The following is an 18,832-nucleotide window of genomic DNA, read 5'->3' as shown; positions in this document are numbered from 1 at the left end:
GGTAAGGCACTGAAAACACTCTGAATATAGCAAACACTTTAGCTGATATTGATTTTTTTAGATGTGACTTTTACAGGTTGCAAAATGCATTTTGTTGTTGATCCCCAGCCTCAGCAGCACTTAGCTTCTGTGTTGGACTCCAGCCTGCTTCTCCAAGCTGGGAGCCTGCCTATGTAATATACTGTCTATTCATCAAGACCACATGACGTCACAGTGTTTTCACGCTGCCATATTTGTGTCCGCTCACAGCAGTCAGGTCACAGGTCACAGCATTGTCACGTTACCAAAACAAGTAGAGTAGGATGAAAATCAGCGAGAGACCGAAAATGTATGTTACTTGAAGGATGCCAGGAATATGTTGTGCTGTTGGCTGTGATACCAGTCGACAAAGAACCCTCGGACTGCAGTTTTATTCCATCCCAAAGGATGTAGACTGGCAGAATAAATGGTTGGCTGCGATAAGAAGAGACCACTGGCAGCCAACAGCTAACGTTAACTCCAGGTTGTGCAGTCAACACTTCGTGTCCGGTAAGTCCTCAACGCTATCTAATTTTTATTTTAGTCTTTGAAAACCCCTTACAAAACACACGAAACATGATTAACTTCAGATGCCATATGATTAACGCCGACAGCCCGACACTACGTTACCTAACGTGATGTTAGCTACCTCAATGGAGATTCACATTGTTTTATGCTAACGTTAGCTAACGTTATTACAGTACACTCAACAGCTTGTGGTTTGAGCTGATGTCAGTCACTAATTAACTATTATTCATACCTACTCTTGTCGTGGTGTGGGTCCTTAAATATAATACACACTCACCGGCCACTTCATTAGGTAACACTTGTGCGGTCTAATGCAATCCAATCCAATGGTTATGCCATAAATGCTATTTTTACGAAGCTTATACATTTTGGGTTTTTGTTGACATTGTCAAAAAGGTGATAATTATACATTATGTGTATTATAGAGGTCATAGTGGATGGTGCTGGTGTACTGGAGTGCATTATATTGTGCAGTGTTCTCATAATTTTGCCCAATCCATTAACATATATTGAGGGGGACAAAATATTAGGAACACTTTAATATATTACACTCCAGTACGCCAGCACCACCCAGTACAACCTTAATAATAAACATAAAGTTTAATTATCACCTTTCTGACAATGTCAACAAAAACTGAAAATGTAAAAAGCTTCATAAAGTAGAATGTATGACAGAGCTGTTGGATTAGATTGCACGGGTGGACCTAATGAAGTGGCCAGTGGACGGACGGACGGACACACACACACACAGTGTGTTGCAGAGGTTAGCGGACAAAATACTGTTGAGGGTACTAAATATGGGTCGCAAAAAATAATGGAAATTTTTAACAAATATCGTTGTCTCTTCGTCTCGTTTAAGCGTGAGGTGTGTACTGCCATAGCGAAACTTAGGGGTACGGTCATATCGGACACAAATATGGCGGCGGTCTCGTCGACGTGACGTCACTGGTACCCATGAATAGATAAATACCCCATACAACCCCACAAAAAGTCAGAACGATCCCTTCGACTGTTACTTTTATTTCACAACAAAAGTCTAAATGCCAAAATGTTATCTTCCTCCTGGTTCCTAAAATATCTCAAATATATATATATATATATATATATATATATATATATATATATATATATATATACATACATATATATATACATACATATATATGTGTGTATATATATATATATATATATATACACATATATATATATATATATATATATATATATATATATATATATACATATATATACATATATATATACATATATATATATATATATATATATACACATATATATATATACATATATATATGTGTATATATATATATATATATATATATATATACATATATACATACATACATGCATACAGTACAGGCCAAAAGTTTGGACACACCTTCTCATTCAATGCGTTTTCTTTATTTTCATGACTATTTACATTGTAGATTCTCACTGAAGGCATCAAAACTATGAATGAACACATGTGGGGTTAGGTACTTAACAAAAAAAGGTGAAATAACTGAAAACATGTTTTATATTCTAGTTTCTTCAAAATAGCCACCCTTTGCTCTGATTACTGCTTTGCACACTCTTGGCATTCTCTCCATGAGCTTCAAGAGGTAGTCACCTGAAATGGTTTTCCAACAGTCTTGAAGGAGTTCCCAGAGGTGTTTAGCACTTGTTGGCCCCTTTGCCTTCACTCTGCGGTCCAGCTCACCCCAAACCATCTCGATTGGGTTCAGGTCCGGTGACTGTGGAGGCCAGGTCATCTGCCGCAGCACTCCATCACTCTCCTTCTTGGTCAAATAGCCCTTACACAGCCTGGAGGTGTGTTTGGGGTCATTGTCCTGTTGAAAAATAAAATGATCGTCCAACTAAACGCAAACCGGATGGGATGGCATGTCGCTGCAGGATGCTGTGGTAGTCATGCTGGTTCAGTGTGCCTTCAATTTTGAATAAATCCCCAACAGTGTCACCAGCAAAACACCCCCACACCATCACACCTCCTCCTCCATGCTTCACAGTGGGAACCAGGCATGTGGAATCCATCCGTTCACCTTTTCTGCATCTCACAAAGACACGGCGGTTGGAACCAAAGATCTCAAATTTGGACTCATCAGACCAAAGCACAGATTTCCATTGGTCTAATGTCCATTCCTTGTGTTTCTTGGCCCAAACAAATCTCTTCTGCTTGTTGCCTCTCCTTAGCAGTGGTTTCCTAGCAGCTATTTGACCATGAAGGCCTGATTGGCGCAGTCTCCTCTTAACAGTTGTTCTAGAGATGGGTCTGCTGCTAGAACTCTGTGTGGCATTCATCTGGTCTCTGATCTGAGCTGCTGTTAACTTGCGATTTCTGAGGCTGGTGACTCGGATGAACTTATCCTCAGAAGCAGAGGTGACTCTTGGTCTTCCTTTCCTGGGTCGGTCCTCATGTGTGCCAGTTTGGTTGTAGCGCTTGATGGTTTTTGCGACTCCACTTGGGGACACATTTAAAGTTTTTGCAATTTTGCGGACTGACTGACCTTCATTTCTTAAAGTAATGATGGCCACTCGTTTTTCTTTAGTTAGCTGATTGGTTCTTGCCATAATATGAATTTTAACAGTTGTCCAATAGGGCTGTCGGCTGTGTATTAACCTGACTTCTGCACAACACAACTGATGGTCCCAACCCCATTGATAAAGCAAGAAATTCCACTAATTAACCCTGATAAGGCACACCTGTGAAGTGGAAACCATTTCAGGTGACTACCTCTTGAAGCTCATGGAGAGAATGCCAAGAGTGTGCAAAGCAGTAATCAGAGCAAAGGGTGGCTATTTTGAAGAAACTAGAATATAAAACATGTTTTCAGTTATTTCACCTTTTTTTGTTAAGTACCTAACCCCACATGTGTTCATTCATAGTTTTGATGCCTTCAGTGAGAATCTACAATGTAAATAGTCATGAAAATAAAGAAAACGCATTGAATGAGAAGGTGTGTCCAAACTTTTGGCCTGTACTGTATATATACTCCAGCTTCCTCCATCAGTCCAAAGACATGCAGGTTTGGTTAACTAATGACTCTAAATTGCCCATAGGTGTGAATGTGAGCATGAACGGTTGTCTCTCTCTCTGCGGCCCTGTTTAGACCAGGTATTAACATGCATCTTGGCTGGTCTGATCTCAAGTGGACAGCACCAAATACAAGTGATCTGATCTTTAAAGCCACTTGCCAAGGTGGTCTGGGATGCATTTATCCATATATCTAGCGTAAATGCTAATGCATCCTGATGTGTCCTTGATTACTACTACATCATCAGTGCAGGACATGGTGGTTGTTTTAGTGACAGCGCGCTAAAGCTCTATAGCTTACCCATTTTATGTGGAGTTGGACAAAGTGTTGTGTGACCATCCATTGTTTTGCCCAACAGGAGGAGATGTGTTGACTTTTGCTGATAGCAATAATTCCAGATGTAGAGACACAACTTCTATCGTGACTAGCAATCATGATACAGAGCAGCTGGCAAAAGTGTGGATCTGATAACTATGCACGGGCCTGGGACGAAATCTGAGCACAAGAAGTCAGCTGGAGACACATGAGAGATACAGGTGTGAATGGGGATATGTCTCAGCTGTCCACCTGGGTTCGGATCTCCCAAAATGCATGTTAATACCAGGTGTTTACAGGGTCTATGTGTCAGCTTTGTGATAGTCTGGCGACCTGTCCAGGTTGTACCCTACCTCTCACCCAGTGTCTGCTGGGATAGGCCCCAGCCCCCCTGTGACCTTGTACCAGGATAAGTGGTTACAGATAATGAATGAATTAAAGTTATATACATATTAGTTTATAAAGATAATAAAAAACATTTTTAAAGTGGTTCTCTCAAACCTGAGTATTGCATCTCCATAAAGCTGAGGGAGGAGCAACCCAACCAGTAGAAAAAATGGATGTTACATTTGTATGTTGTAATGTGTCAGATACATTAGAACTTTACATTTCCTCATGTTTCAACAATGCAAGTGTGTGAGCAGGTTAGGTTTTGGCACAAAACTCACTTGGCTATGGTTAGGAAAACATCATGTTTGGGCTTAAAAAAATGTTTAGGGCACAATCCTGGTGGGAAATGGTGATGTCTTGGTAAAATAACACAACTGCTTTTTTTGGCACTATCCCGAGAGGAAACACGGTGTCTCAGTAAAAAATAACCGCTTTTCGTGGCACTATCCCTGGTTATAAAACAGTAACGAGTCGCTAAAAAACACTCACATTTGGTGGCTTAAAAGCCGCAGGAGTCCATTGTGACTTGTTATAAAATGTTTCAACAATGAAAGTGTTAGCAGGTTAGGTTTAGGCACAAAACCCTCTTTGTTATGGTTAGGAAAAGATCATGTTAAGTTGTAAAAAACTGTCTCCATAAAAAAAACAACTGCTTTTTGTGGCAATATCCCTGGTGTAAAAACAGCAACAGGTCGCTAAAAAATGACCATGTTTGGTGGCTAAAAAATCCACTGGGAACACAGCGTGACTTGTTAGAAAATGACCAGTTTTGTTGCTTGTTGGTCTCACACAGTGGTCTGCAGCTCAGCAATTGTTTTGCCCAGGTGTCAAGCCATCCAGCATCCTCTCCTCCCCCTGATGACAAAGTCAGCTCATATTCTATGTCACTTTAAAAACACTGATATGATGCATATTAATTGTGCAGATAATTGTCAGATAAATGCCCACATCGTTCAGACTCCATCTGTGACATAGAATCTGTTATAAATTTGCAGTCTCAAAACCCAATCTGAGATGACCTCAGATTACTCACATCACTACAACAATACTATTTTTCTAGACTTGACAAAGCTTGACCAGTTTCAGAAAATGTACACCTGTTTACACAGGTCAAGTGGTACAGTACCTCATGTGACAACTGAACTTACATTTTTGTGTAAAATCAGTTAACTGGCCCTAAATAAAATACTATTTTTTCTTAAAGGCGGACTGCAGATGTAAACTCAGTGAAAAACAAACAGAGCATATGTTGATATTATTTATTTTCAACAACAAAACAAAATATACAGTTCTATCTCTCCCATTTTACAGTGTCTGCAATGCCACCATAATTTATCCAGAACCTGCAATACAAGAAAATAAAACTGATAAACTGAGATCAGCCACTGCAGCACATCAGGGCTTTTAAGACACGTGTGAAATGCATTCAGCCAGCATCCTATGGAAACCTGATTTAAATTTCAACCAGGCATTTTGTTCCATGTGGAGATTTTTTCAGGATCATGGAATGAGTAGATATGTTGTACACACAGGATATGCCTCTGATAATACCTGGTAAAATGCTGATGGAGAAGTGGTCATACCTGGCTGTGTGAAAAGCATGGACTGTATAAAAGATGTGGATGTAGCCATCGTGACGTCATCCATCGATTTGCGGACTACTGTTTTGAAGCCTTGAGTCTGGCATTTAGGCCATTGCAATCTTGGATTTTCTAAAGCAGAACTGACCATATTTGTATGAATGGGTGGAGCTGTGGAGGAGCGAGGGGGGAATCTGACAGAGAATTTGTGTACATTGCCATGGTAGCAACTTGTCAATCACAAGATAGCCACACGCTTAAAACTTGAACTCGTGATTTATACCATAACCTCATTAGGGAAATGTTTACGGAGGTAATAAATCAAGTCAAAAGCAGGGTCATTTTCTCATAAATCTAAATACAACCAGACTTAATTTAACAACAAGTGGAGTCGCCCCCTGCTGGCCATTAGATAGAATGCAGTTTTAAGGCAATTGTGCATTGGCTTCACTTTTCAGCCACACTAATTGTACCATTAAATAAAACTTTAACACTCTAAACCCCTGAATGTGTAACCATTAAAATAGTTCACTCCAGTCTCCATGCAAATGTTGATGATATTAAAACTTTTAAACAAGGAACAATAAAATAATTAAAAATTACAACATTTGTCTCGGGTTAAATGTACTGGTGTAATAAAATGAATCTGCTTTTACATATCCACTTTGGTTTAAATTAAAGATTATAACATTATGAATTTTCATTATACATTGGGCTGTTTACTGAATTGGTCTGTGTCACCAAGTATAGAACTGTAGTTGAAAACTGTCATGTATTGGCAGTTGGCACTTAAAGTAAGAACAGATTTTTTGTCTGTTTTACTGATTCTTTGATCAGTAATTTCCTGAATTTTAATCATTATCTTTTTTTCCCCCTTAAGTTAATGTCTTCCTAAGCTGTTTGCACTAAAAGAACAGTTCAACATTTGGGGAAATACACTTATTCACCTCCTTTGCTAGAGTAAGATGAAAATATTGATATCAGTCTCATGTCTGTGTGTTTATTATAGAGCTTGAGTCTGCACATGGTTAGCTTAGCTTAGCATAAAGACTGGAAACAGGGGGAAATAGTTAGCCTTCTTATTTTTCTTTCAGAAAAACCCCCAGCACATTTTCCAAAATACTGAGTTATTCCTCTCTCATTTTAGTAAATTGAAAAAAAAAAGCAAGAACAGTTTGAAGTACCACTGACAGTGAGTAATCATGTTGGCACAGGTATTTAGGGATGGGCATTTAATTACTCACTTAACTACTCAATTTTGTATTTGTTTAACATATAGTTTACTTGCTGCTGTAATTAAAATTACTTCATATCTTATTACACTGTAGAGCTGTGTGCACTGCTTTGCTCAGCGCCTCCTCACCTCCTACTTATGAGACACTGGGAGACTACTGCTGCAGGAGTGTGAGCTCCATGCAGGCACAGCTGGTGAGAGTCCACCTGCGCATGCGCACGTGCACACACACACACACACACACACACACACACACACACACTCACTGTTAGCATCACACTGCTAACATTACCTAATGGTTATAATGACAGATGTGAGCCATTTCAGTGTCCCTGTTGGGATGGTAGCCACTGCTGTTGTGTTAGCTTGAGCTAACCAGGCAGACGCTGAGGTGACTGGGAGGAGAGCACTTCTGGACCCTCTGGTCCTTCAGTGCTGCTGCTAACCTGTGTAATAGCAGCAACAGAAAGTTTGCTGATTTTTCTTACATTAACTTTGAATTTATGGTTTTATAGGCTAACTAAAGCTTCGTTGCTCAATTGATTGATTTCAATTTGCACTTGTTTTCTGTTGTTGGCCAATTTACATTCTATTCTTGCAATTATTAATTATGTTTTTTTTGCAAGTACTCAAGTATTTTACAATTATATAATACGAGGACTCAGATTCAAAAATATTTAAAATGCCCATTTAAAGTATTGATTGGCTTTGACAGAAACCCTGCCCAGCAACCACTGCTAAAATAATAATGATTTCAACATAAAGCAAAAATAGTGATGGTCATTTAAGCTTGATTGTACAGCACTACTTAAGACACACATGACTGTGATGTAGCAGCAACAGATTACTTCTCTCCATTTGGAGACCTGATAGAATGATCAAGGAATGATGATTGTATCATTACATACAATGTATGTGTGTGCGTAGTGTTTCACAGAATACACAAAACCTGCAGAGACAGAGGGCCTAAAAAAACTAGTTTAACCGTTCTGAAATGTACTGTAAAAAATATTAAGTAAAATGATAAGACTTAGTGTGTTTTCACAAGTATAATATGGGATGTCAGTGAATCCCTTTGTAAGCAGCCACAGTGAGAACCTCTGAGAGCTACAGTGGAATGGTTGGACTATAAACCTGACTGTGTGTGCGCTGTACCCTGCTCTGATCCCTCTGAGCGATCACACTCTACGCCTCACTGTCATAACCCAGTACCGGAGCCAGCCATCTCTCCACCTCCTCCACACACATCTCTTTCCTCCTGGCATATTCCTCCACCTGAAGACAAGAGCACAGAAAATACAAGTTCAACCTGATTTTGTGTCCTGAGTCCTCTCTGTAACAAAACTCCAACAAGATATTTGTTAGAACTTAAACCAAAATCCCAGTTTGGAAACTTTGTTTTGTTATATGACTCGTGACTTAAAAGAGTACTCCAGTGATTTAGCACTGTACTGCTATAACATGGTGCAACTAAAATATGGACAGTTTCAAAAAGAAAATCAAAATCGATGCAGCAGAACCAGAGATATAAGCCCCTGCAAAACCCCTCTTCAAGACGGGAATGTCACACTGTTATGCCGTCTCGCCCCTGCTGTGTAAAAGGGACAATCGCAGAATCAGGAAACAGAGTTGTCTCACCTTTAAGCTAGCATCGGAAGCAGTAATGGCGCCGAAGGGATGTCTATATAAACAGGACACCTGGCAGGACGGGATCATGGGTGGCAGAGATGTAACGTTTTGACTACGTGTTATGTGTGTGACCCACTGTGGGAGGTTTAAAAAGTAGGTAATAGCAGTTAGCAGCTAACTCAAAGAACAGCAGCCGAAAATGTCCGCAAATTGGGAAAACAATAACATGCCGGAGCTCCTTACACTCTGAGCAGAGGACAAGATCAGCCACCATATAACAGGGACGTTAAATGATTGTTATTGTCATGGCAACGCTTTTGTTACTGTTAGAAAGCACTGCCGACATGTGTGTTATATGTTACACTAGAGACCAACAACGATGTGTTACATCTTATGCCCATCACATCTCTTTTGCTTTTGTGATGCAGGCATGCTGTCTCAAATCACACACTGGAGTGGAATGATGCTGTCATTGTTTGTTTCTGTGTAAAAATACAGAAATGGCTTTGTTGCGATTCGTAATGGCCCTATAGGACAATGTCTGTGTCTCATTTATCCAGTCGTATGCTCAGTACTTCTATACACATGCATTCTTACTACAATGCTACTCATATGCGAAAGTGTTTCACATTATAACATTTTAGCAAAAAGACATGCATTTAGGAAGTACTGAGTATACAACTGGATAAATGAGACATGGATTATAGAATGAGAGAACAGATATTTGATACAGTTTACTGCTGTTAAATGTGGAGCCTGATTACTTAAATTCATGAAGAATGTTCCTCTTTTCTGGATTCTTCGTTCACCCTGGAAGCATCAACGTAATGTCGTGGGTAATGGTCGGTCATTTTGTGGGTAAAATATTCATTTAAAGTTACATTAATATCATAATGTCTTTCTCCTGGCTTTTATTGCATGTTTTTTTTAATATCAGTCTGTGAGTCCTGTCCAGACTTCTCCAAATAAAAAGGAAAAGATGTGTCATTCAGTTGTAACACAAGTCGCAAACCAGTGGTAATTCTACTTTTCAGCTGAGACCTGACAAATCACCAACAGTTTGAGCACCCTATGTGATGGCACAGTATTTGGGAGTTCCAACACTAACAGGATATTAACATTAAAAACATTTTCTCTAGTTCATTATAGGAGTTAAAGATGTGGATGGTTTTCTGTACCTGCTCCTTGGTGATCTTTCCCACAGCGAAGTAAGAGGCCTGAGGGTTGGAGAAGTAAAGTCCAGACACTGAGGCAGCAGGCGTCATGGCCAGGGACTCTGTCAGACAGATACCTACACACAGACAAAACACACACACACACACACAGTTATTATTTACATATGCATACAGCTAAGAAAATCCACATGATAACTAACATACATGCACACGAAATGTCAAAGAGCACACACGCAGTAAAATAAGATAAAAGCAGATCAGGGTTTTATTTTTTACACTTGTAAAATCTGAATAACCTAAATTTGCTTATCAGCCTTAAAAAAAAAAGTCTGAAAGTCTAGATTTCTTTTATGTATTTCATCTGACAACTCTTTTGAGCCTTTTGTAGTCTCATTTGCTTATATACCTTTAAAATTATTGTCCCTTTTCTGCTGAATATACATTAAATGATTGTTAGTGTCAAACACACTATCTTAACACAGCATAACCTGCTTAGAGTAACACTTGACATGAACTTATTCATTTCCAAGAATAACATCCAGGCCCTGTGAGAGCCTGGTTTCAATTCTCCCATGGCTCAAGGGTTAATATGCCAACCAGGCTGGCTGGGAACCTTTGTTACATCCCTCTCCCCCTTGTTTCATATCATCTCTCCACTGTTGCTTACAAACGCACACGCACACATGCCAGCGTAAAAACAGAGAGATGGGCAGAGACACGAATCGAGAGAGAAACAGAGTGAGAGTTCTCTGTGGACTGAGCTGTGCAGTGTCTGCCTTCAGGCTGCCTGGAAGATTCATTAGGTACATTTAACTCTTTTTTTATTGTTATGCTTCTATGGAGAGAGTTCTGTTTGATAAAGCAGGATGACATGCAAAAGGGTTCCCCTTGTTGCAGGTGCACAGCCAGCCAAGCCATAACCGCGTGCATGTGTCAGACAGAGCCACTTGTTCGTTTGAGGTGAGAGTGTGTGTGCTTGTTTGTGTGGGACCGGAATCAATAGCACATCGCTACTCTACTTGATAGTTGTAGTCTATTGTATGCAGGTGAGAATTATATGTGGGTGAGATGGGATGAGATATAATACTGCAGTAGTGCTGTGCAATACAGACATTTCATACACCAGATGTAGGCTATATACTGTAACACGCACCTTTTGGCGCACATTCAGCCCACATTGGAGCCGGTCATATCAGTCAGCTGTCACTCTGTTTGCCACTGTTAGATTAGAATCAAGTCTGCAGTGTAGTTCATATGAAGTGGCAACTTCTGGGGCTGAAAAATGAAGACAACACTGAAGCGCCAAAAACTGCAGTTCCTCTAATGTCAGCTTAAGGCTGACTCTAAGAGCGAGTCAATTCCTGTAGACCCTCATGTTAAAATGCCCAACTTTACAGCAGAAATAAACATGTTTACAGCCTTGAACAAAAAACAGTTTCGGTCTCTATAGCTTATTTTAACATTCATGACAACTGTGCACGGGATGGCTTTTTTGGGGGGGGCAAGTACACTTCGTTGAAATTGTTTTAAGCCTGTTTTCCCTAACAAAACTTTGCATTAGCATTATCACAGTTAACCATCTTATATATGTACTGTGCTAATTAAGCTAGCAGCTAGCTAGCCAAATCCAAGATGGCAACAGCCAAAATGTCGAACTCGGGGCTTCAATACGAGAGATTTTAAAGTAACACAGGACTTCATGATCGAACAAAGGCTCTCTCTCTGTCAATGCTATGTATAACTTATTTATCAACTGATGAATTTCTATCCCTAGTTTTAGGATCCTGAGCACCCTCCTGCGTTCAAGTTATTTAAAACAATGTCTGCATTTTTTCAGTACCATAGCCTACTCATTTGAAGGGTCAGTGAAAATGACTTTATAAACTCTCCCTACAGTGGGAGACTACAGTGGACTTGCTTGATACTTTTACACTTGTTTTGTGTTTTGTGCTACAAAACTTTCAACCTCTGTCGCAGCAGTGCTATGTGCAAAAAAAAAAAAAAAAAAAAGCTAACATACAAACCTGCAAAGTGATTTTGAAATTTACTGTTTAGGAAAACAGGCCTTGGGGTAAACATCATAAATGCTACTTTAGCCTCTGAACCTCTGCGTGGGCAGAGTGGTGAATGTGTTGGATTGACAGCTGAGCTGACGGGGACACCAAGACACAAAGTAAACAAACTTTGGCTGGTAACTGTGGCTTATAATTTAAGGGCAGACAGCACTTTTCCCTGGATGAGCTTTGTTTAGTAGTTTGTTTAACAAGACAAGGTGCAAGGCAAGGATAAGTTTGATTTGATGAGGTATATTTGTAGTTATGGTATATAGATCTCTTTCTATGTAGCAAACAGTTGCCTATCTACATATTCAACAGAAACATATGCATTCATGCAGAATTGGATTTGTAGCCACCTGATAAATGTAAGTCCATTATTCACTCTCCTCTTTGTTCTGTTTTCCACTGTTAACAGCTACAAAGCCTGGACAGCAGACTACAGACTGTAAAACTAAAACAATGAGCTACAAAGCTCTGCAGAGCTGAGGGGAACTGTGCAGTCCATGAACATTCTTTGTGGGTTCCTCTCTAAGAGCCACCCCTTTCACATTAGTCATTTGATCCACTGCTAATATAAAATAAATGAGAAAAAGTCAAACTGAGATTATTATTATTTATAATGTGGCTCCAAATCAACAAACCTACATGAAGATGCAAACCTTTACTTTCCATCTGGACTACACTGGGATGAGGTCCAACATCACATCCTGAGCCCCTCCCCCAGTATGTATATCAAATTGGACTTTGTCAGTGTTGTGATGATCACTAGAGACAGTATGATGAGTCTGGCAGCAGCTTGGCTGAGCCTGACAAGATGCAAAGATCTGAGGAGAGCTGAACAGACAGATTGACTCATAGTTAAAGAGATACCATGCCAAACTGATATACAGTGTACTGTACACCCTGCCTTCAGATAGAGACAAGGTATTTGTCAGCCATAATACATCTCTCTGTGCTAATGCTGGCTCAGCCAAGCAGACACATTTACATTTTCACATCTGAAACTCTACAGATTTCCAGTGTGTGCACTCAGATATAAGCTGCATGTGCATTATATGCATTGGAATATTTTTTTGTGGTAACACACATCAGTGTGGTGAGTGTGACTGAGTCTCCTGGCCAGACCTCTATCTACAAAAATATACATTTTTGGCATAGTCAATTTAGATTGTTAAATTAATATTGAATCAAAATGTGCAATTGCTATAATGCCCTATTGTGAACATTCAGTCCTAGTTTTAGTCGCACCCAGCTACAACTGCTGTTTATGAAGGTTGGACTGTGTGAGAAAAGTATTAAAGGTTCAGTGTGTCTGATTTAGGGAGACTTAGTGACATCTAGTGGTGAGGATTACACATTGCAACTAGCGGAAACTTCTCCCAGTTAGAATTCCTTTGGTGTTCATTGTTCTGGAGGTTTTTACAAGGAGCCGAATTATCTGTAGGGGTCTCCTCCAGGTGATGGTATTAACACTGAATAAAGCAGTTTCACTTTATGAATCAGTGTTTTCCTGACGTTGCTCGTTGCAGGGCTTTAGACCACGATGGCCAAAGCAAAAATAAGAAAAAGTGAATGGCCCTATCTAGAGCCAGTGTTTGGGGTGTCTGTTCTGGGCTACAGTAGAAACACGGTGGTGCAACATGGCGTTCTACATAAACAAAGACCCGCTCCCTATGTAGATATAAACGGCTCATTCTATGGTAATAAAAACGATTCTTATTTTCAGGTGATTATACACTAAGGAAAAACATACTTATTATATTCCATTTATGCCAATATCTCCCTCTAAATCCTACACACTGGACCTTCAAGGCTTAAGTGAATGAATTCTAAAAATGCTATTATAAATTGATTAATTAAATGTGCATTTACTTGATCCATAAATACACTCACAGTTAATGCACACCATAAATAGACGTAATGAAGGATTCCATTTCCTTATTTAGTCTTTAAATTATGAATTAAAGGGCCAGTGTGTAAAATGGGTTGAAAACCGTTGGAAACAGTGACATCAGTGGTCAAATTCTAGATTGCAGGGCTCACTCGCTCACCCCTCCCGTCGGGTAAATGACGGTGGCCTTGTAGGGACAAAAAGCCTTGCGCACGACTTTTTCAGGAGTAGGTCTATCTAGCTACGAGGTGAATGTTTATTTAGAAATCTAAACCATGTTACGATATTGTAATGAATCCCTCACGAGCAGGAGACCAGAGGAGCGTTCGGGAAAAAGGCCCGTTTATTTGAGCACTCCAGAAACTCCGGTAACACACCACTGCGTCCCAAACTCTGATTCTTCTAGCATAACAGACACACTTCTAACTTTACACACATACTCGTTTACGATACTAAGTGGGGACCCCCCTCCCCTCTCTGCTCCGCCAATCTCCAGCCTGCACACTGACTGACAGGGTAGCCTGTAAACAGTGTTCAGCTGTTTATTTAGCCTAGCAATATCTCCGGACTATAGTAGCTGCAATGGACCACTTTGAACGCGATTTTGAAGAGTTTCTTGTAGCGGACACAGACCCAGAGCCATACCTGTTTGAGCCAGAGCACACAGATGAGGAACTCCATGTGTTTGATGCTGAGCGGGTGAGAAGAGAGGCTGAATGCACAGAATGGGATTCGGTGCTACTGCTGCCATTGTTGGGGAGATATATCACCAGGAGGAAAAGCGCCGCAGAGAGTGCATCACAAGGAGTGAAGCTGCGTCTTCTTTTCCTCGCAGATGACGGTTCGGGTTCATTCTCTCCTGTTGCGTGGTAAGTGTGGTCCATTCGCAAACTTTATAACTAAAAAAACTTTTCACTACTCTCTATCGACGAACTGCTAACACTCTGCTGTTTCCTCCTCCTTCTTCCTTCCTTCCGCTGTCTTCGTTGGTCCTCTCTAAAGCAAGGCCCTTACTATATATATATATATATATATATATATAAATAAAAGCATAATCATAAGGCTACGAAAACCAAACAGATTTTATTTTATAGCAATCATTCACTTGTATAAACATATTAATGGGTAGAATATTCAGATTCAGATTGACAATAAACCATGACAAATATTACACACTGGCCCTTTAATGGGTTTTGTTATTCCATTTACTGACACTAATGTGTCTGCCTCTCATATTCCACCTCACAATTTATTTTTCTCCTCCTCTCACATGTACAGTTATAATTTAATGATTACAAAAAACATAGGACTAGTATTCACCTAAAAGTAAAAGTAGTAAAATCTCCTGTTCTGAGGTTAGGACTTCTTGTTTGTTTCCCTAGACTTTTTCACACTGGGTTTTGCCTCTCAACTGTTATACAGGTTATCCTCTTTTATTAGTGAAGGTTGTCGAGGCAATGCGAAACCTGAAAAAAGCACATGCCTTAAATATCAGCCATAAGTCAAACTACTTTTTAAGTGACTTCACTGTTTAAAATAGTCAGAATAAAATCCTGGAAGTTTTGCTCGAGGTGTGCTGCAATCCCATGATCTTGATCAGTTGACGTAAGGTGGTTATGAAACTCTGTCAAAGCTGTCTTAAGTCAGTCTTCTGACGTTCTGTCAAACTTAAACGTTTAATATGTTTTATATTTTTAAGTTTTTGGTCTTGGCTCCTGCAAATAGTGAAGATTAATGACATGAACACTGTCAACCAATAGCTGCGCTGTCTCCAGCACTGCAGCAGCAAAGCAGGTAGACAGTAAACTCAGAGGACTCTGGGGAGGCACAAGAACGTGGACAAGTCTCTGTTCTCCTGTACTGTGGAAAAGGAGGAGAAACTGGTGGAGTTGTGGAGTGAACAAGAGTCTCTGTTTAATTCGGTGTGTACATCTGATCCAAAAATCAGCACTTATTTTAGTGAGAAATCTTTGTCTTTGAAACGGTATGCCTCTCATGCACATGGTCTCCTCTCACTAAAACACTGAAGCTAACCTGCAGAGGATGGTAGAGAGTTGAGGCGACAAAATCCAAAAAAGCTAAATACAATTTGTCTTTATGGATTATAGTGATGACGAACTGACAAGAATACTTTTAACATATGACACCTTTCATCTTGTGTTTCTAGAGATATATGTTTTTGCAGGCATATAAGGAATTGCTAATATTTCTGAAAGGCAGTCCGGCATAATATTAATCCACCAGGAGCAGGATGGGGAATAATCTCCAAATGAATCTAGTTGTAGTCTTGCAAATAGTGACCCAGTCTTTGCAAAATCTTAAAGTGTGTGACTAAAATCTCACACTGTCTTTAGATGTGAGAGCGTATCAGACTTCAGTGCTTTCACAAAGTCTCCATAGTTTTCTACTGTATGGTACACAGTGTCTTCTATAACTGCAACAGTTACAATAAGCCAGCCATGTTTCCAATGTAAGGTCAGGGGTAGGGGAGAAATCTGATCAGTGACCTGCTGCATGTATATGTATAAAATGGAAGAAAAAATAAATGTGATTTCATTTTATGCGGTTTTACAGCTACTAAGAAAATATCTGAATTGTGTCTCATGTGAAAAAACTATAACAGTATTGGGAGCCTTTCAGCTGCAGTTACAACAGTGACATGCTTGATGCTCTCACCAGTCTTCTCCTGGATCCCAGCCAGGCTCCACATTGTGGTCTTCTCCGTGTGGTCAGGCTGGCTGGGGTAGCCGGCTGCAGGTCTGATCCCCTGGTATCGAATTTTGTGGAGGTCTGAGGCCTGCAGTGCCTCCTCCCTACTGTAACCCCACAGCTCCTTACGCACACGAGCATGGAGCTCCTCAGCAAAGGCCTGGAGGACGGACAGTAGGTTGGAGCAGAAACCAGAGAAACACCATGGCAGCATCAGTTAACATGCCATTCAGCACCAGCGATGCAATACCAGCTGTGATGGTGTTAGGAAACCGTCCATACTGTACCTCAGCCAGTCGGTCAGCCAGGGCTTTGACCATGATGCTGTTGTAGTCGTCTCCCTGAGCCTGGAACTGCTGACTCAGCTCCTCAGCTCCAAACACACCCACAGCAAACACACCGATGTAGTCTGTCACACCGCTGTCTATAGGGGCCACAAAGTCTGACAAACACAGGTAGGGCTCTGAACTGGAGCTGTCCTTCTCCACCTGCAGAGCACACACACAGGAATGTGTTGCTGTTACTGTACTACCATCCATTTCTGACTCCATCTTTAAGGTCACATTCAGAATCTGGATAAGAAGATATTAATAAAACAGTATATATATATATATATATATATATATATATATATATATATATATATATATAATGGTAAAAGTATTACATCTGGCAAAGATGTAGGCACCACACATCATCTAGCTGATGCCTCCCCATAGTAAGGCAGCACTCCTCAATATTTTAGACTATTTAACAAAAAAATGGGTTCTCAGTAGGCCCAGGGTAGTGTACAATTATGCAGAAAGAAAAGATTTATGATAATACTGTTAGTTTCCATCAATTATATTTTCAGAGATTCCCCTTGTTTCCTTTTGGGCGGAAGCTGATACCAATGTTTTTGTTTCTGTTATTATTTTGTGTCAGGGGAAAAAAGAAATCTTCATTGTAAACACATAACTGTTTTGAAGTCATTCAACCCTTTATTACATTAAAAAACATCTTTTATTAAAAGATAAAATAAAAATAAAAACAGCATGAAAATCTACTATATACAAAAGAGTTGTCCCGAATACCAGTTTTGAAACTATTCCAGTCGCTTGTCGTTTTCAACGTCTTGCTAGCCTATCTGTAAGCCTGTCAGGTGTGGTCAAAGTTTTCTGACTTGTTGTACTGGAACGCGATCAACTCGGGTGTGATGTCATTCCCACCTCTGACCTCCTACTTCTGAAGTAAATGAAACACAGAATTAATCTGGAGCCCTGCTTTTTAGGCTACACAAAATTGATGTGATGCAACACAAAAACACTGGTCTCTGTCAGTAAATGTCATTCCTTTTGCCAATGGCAATGTGTGGCCAATAAATCATGCATCCCTAATAGACTTTACAGTGAAGAACAGACATTTCACAGCAGAGTACTCCACAACATTACAACCACCAATTAAGGCTGCTGCTATGGTGGATGTGAATACCTGTCTATGACAGATACTGAACTTAAAGCAATGACATGAAATAGACAGCAGCTGTTAATAAAACTCACCTGTTGCCGTAAGCCATGGAATGTGCCGATGGGCTTGGTGTCACTGCGTACTGTGACATCATGGTTGTATAAATTAATGTCATCACCATCACTCTGGGCACGCCAGAACCCCACCAGGCCCCGGCCCTGCAGACTACGGCTGTCAATCATCTGATGGAGCAGCCGCTGGGCATCATCGAAGACTCGCCGAGCCTCCGAACCTGCACAGAACAAATGTTACAGTCAGGTCAGACATGGTTTGACTTCTGTGACAGCAAGGCTGGAATATACTAATTTTTTCACAAGTGACACTGTATTGTATCAGTGCAGCTTAGTTAACATCCAGTAACATGTTACAATAATATCTACTTTATAATGTTGAGCCACAAGGCAGATTTTTTCTCTTTCTTTTTGTGAATAATATGAATGTTCAAATATGAGCCAAATAAATAATATTATTTTTAACAATGACAATTGGTTTAGAGACAGCGGTACTGAGGGAAAGACAGGAGGCTGGAGGTAGCAGAGATGGATGAAGATGGATGGATAGATAGGATCAGGAATGAGTACATCAGAGGGTCAGCTCATGTTAGAAGTTTTAAAGATAAAGTCAGAGAGGCCAGACTGAGATGGTTTGGATATGTTCAGAGGAGGGATAGTGAATATATCAGTAGAAGGATGCTGAGATTGGAACTGCCAGACAAGAGGCCTAGAGGAAGACCAAAGAGGAGATTTA

At 40.1% G+C, this 18,832-nt stretch overlaps 1 protein-coding gene across 1 annotated transcript in view; it reads right to left on the bottom strand.

The window, feature by feature from the left end:
• Positions 1 to 5,549: 5,549 nt before the first annotated feature.
• mtr (5-methyltetrahydrofolate-homocysteine methyltransferase) overlaps positions 5,550 to 18,832 on the bottom strand; it is a 50,077-nt gene continuing 36,794 nt past the window's right edge. Inside the window, exons 29-33 of the mRNA XM_033611824.2 lie at positions 18,118 to 18,317; positions 16,867 to 17,067; positions 16,547 to 16,739; positions 9,926 to 10,038; positions 5,550 to 8,393 (exon numbers count right to left, since the gene is read on the bottom strand). Of these exons, the coding sequence (XP_033467715.1) occupies positions 8,304 to 8,393; positions 9,926 to 10,038; positions 16,547 to 16,739; positions 16,867 to 17,067; positions 18,118 to 18,317 (797 nt within the window). The 3' untranslated portion in view covers positions 5,550 to 8,303. The remainder of the gene's footprint in view (positions 8,394 to 9,925; positions 10,039 to 16,546; positions 16,740 to 16,866; positions 17,068 to 18,117; positions 18,318 to 18,832) is intronic.

Source organism: Epinephelus lanceolatus, chromosome 21, assembly GCF_041903045.1.
Source record: "Epinephelus lanceolatus isolate andai-2023 chromosome 21, ASM4190304v1, whole genome shotgun sequence".
In the NCBI taxonomy this organism is placed as follows: domain Eukaryota; kingdom Metazoa; phylum Chordata; class Actinopteri; order Perciformes; family Serranidae; genus Epinephelus; species Epinephelus lanceolatus.
This window is presented reverse-complemented; position numbering and strand designations above follow the sequence as displayed.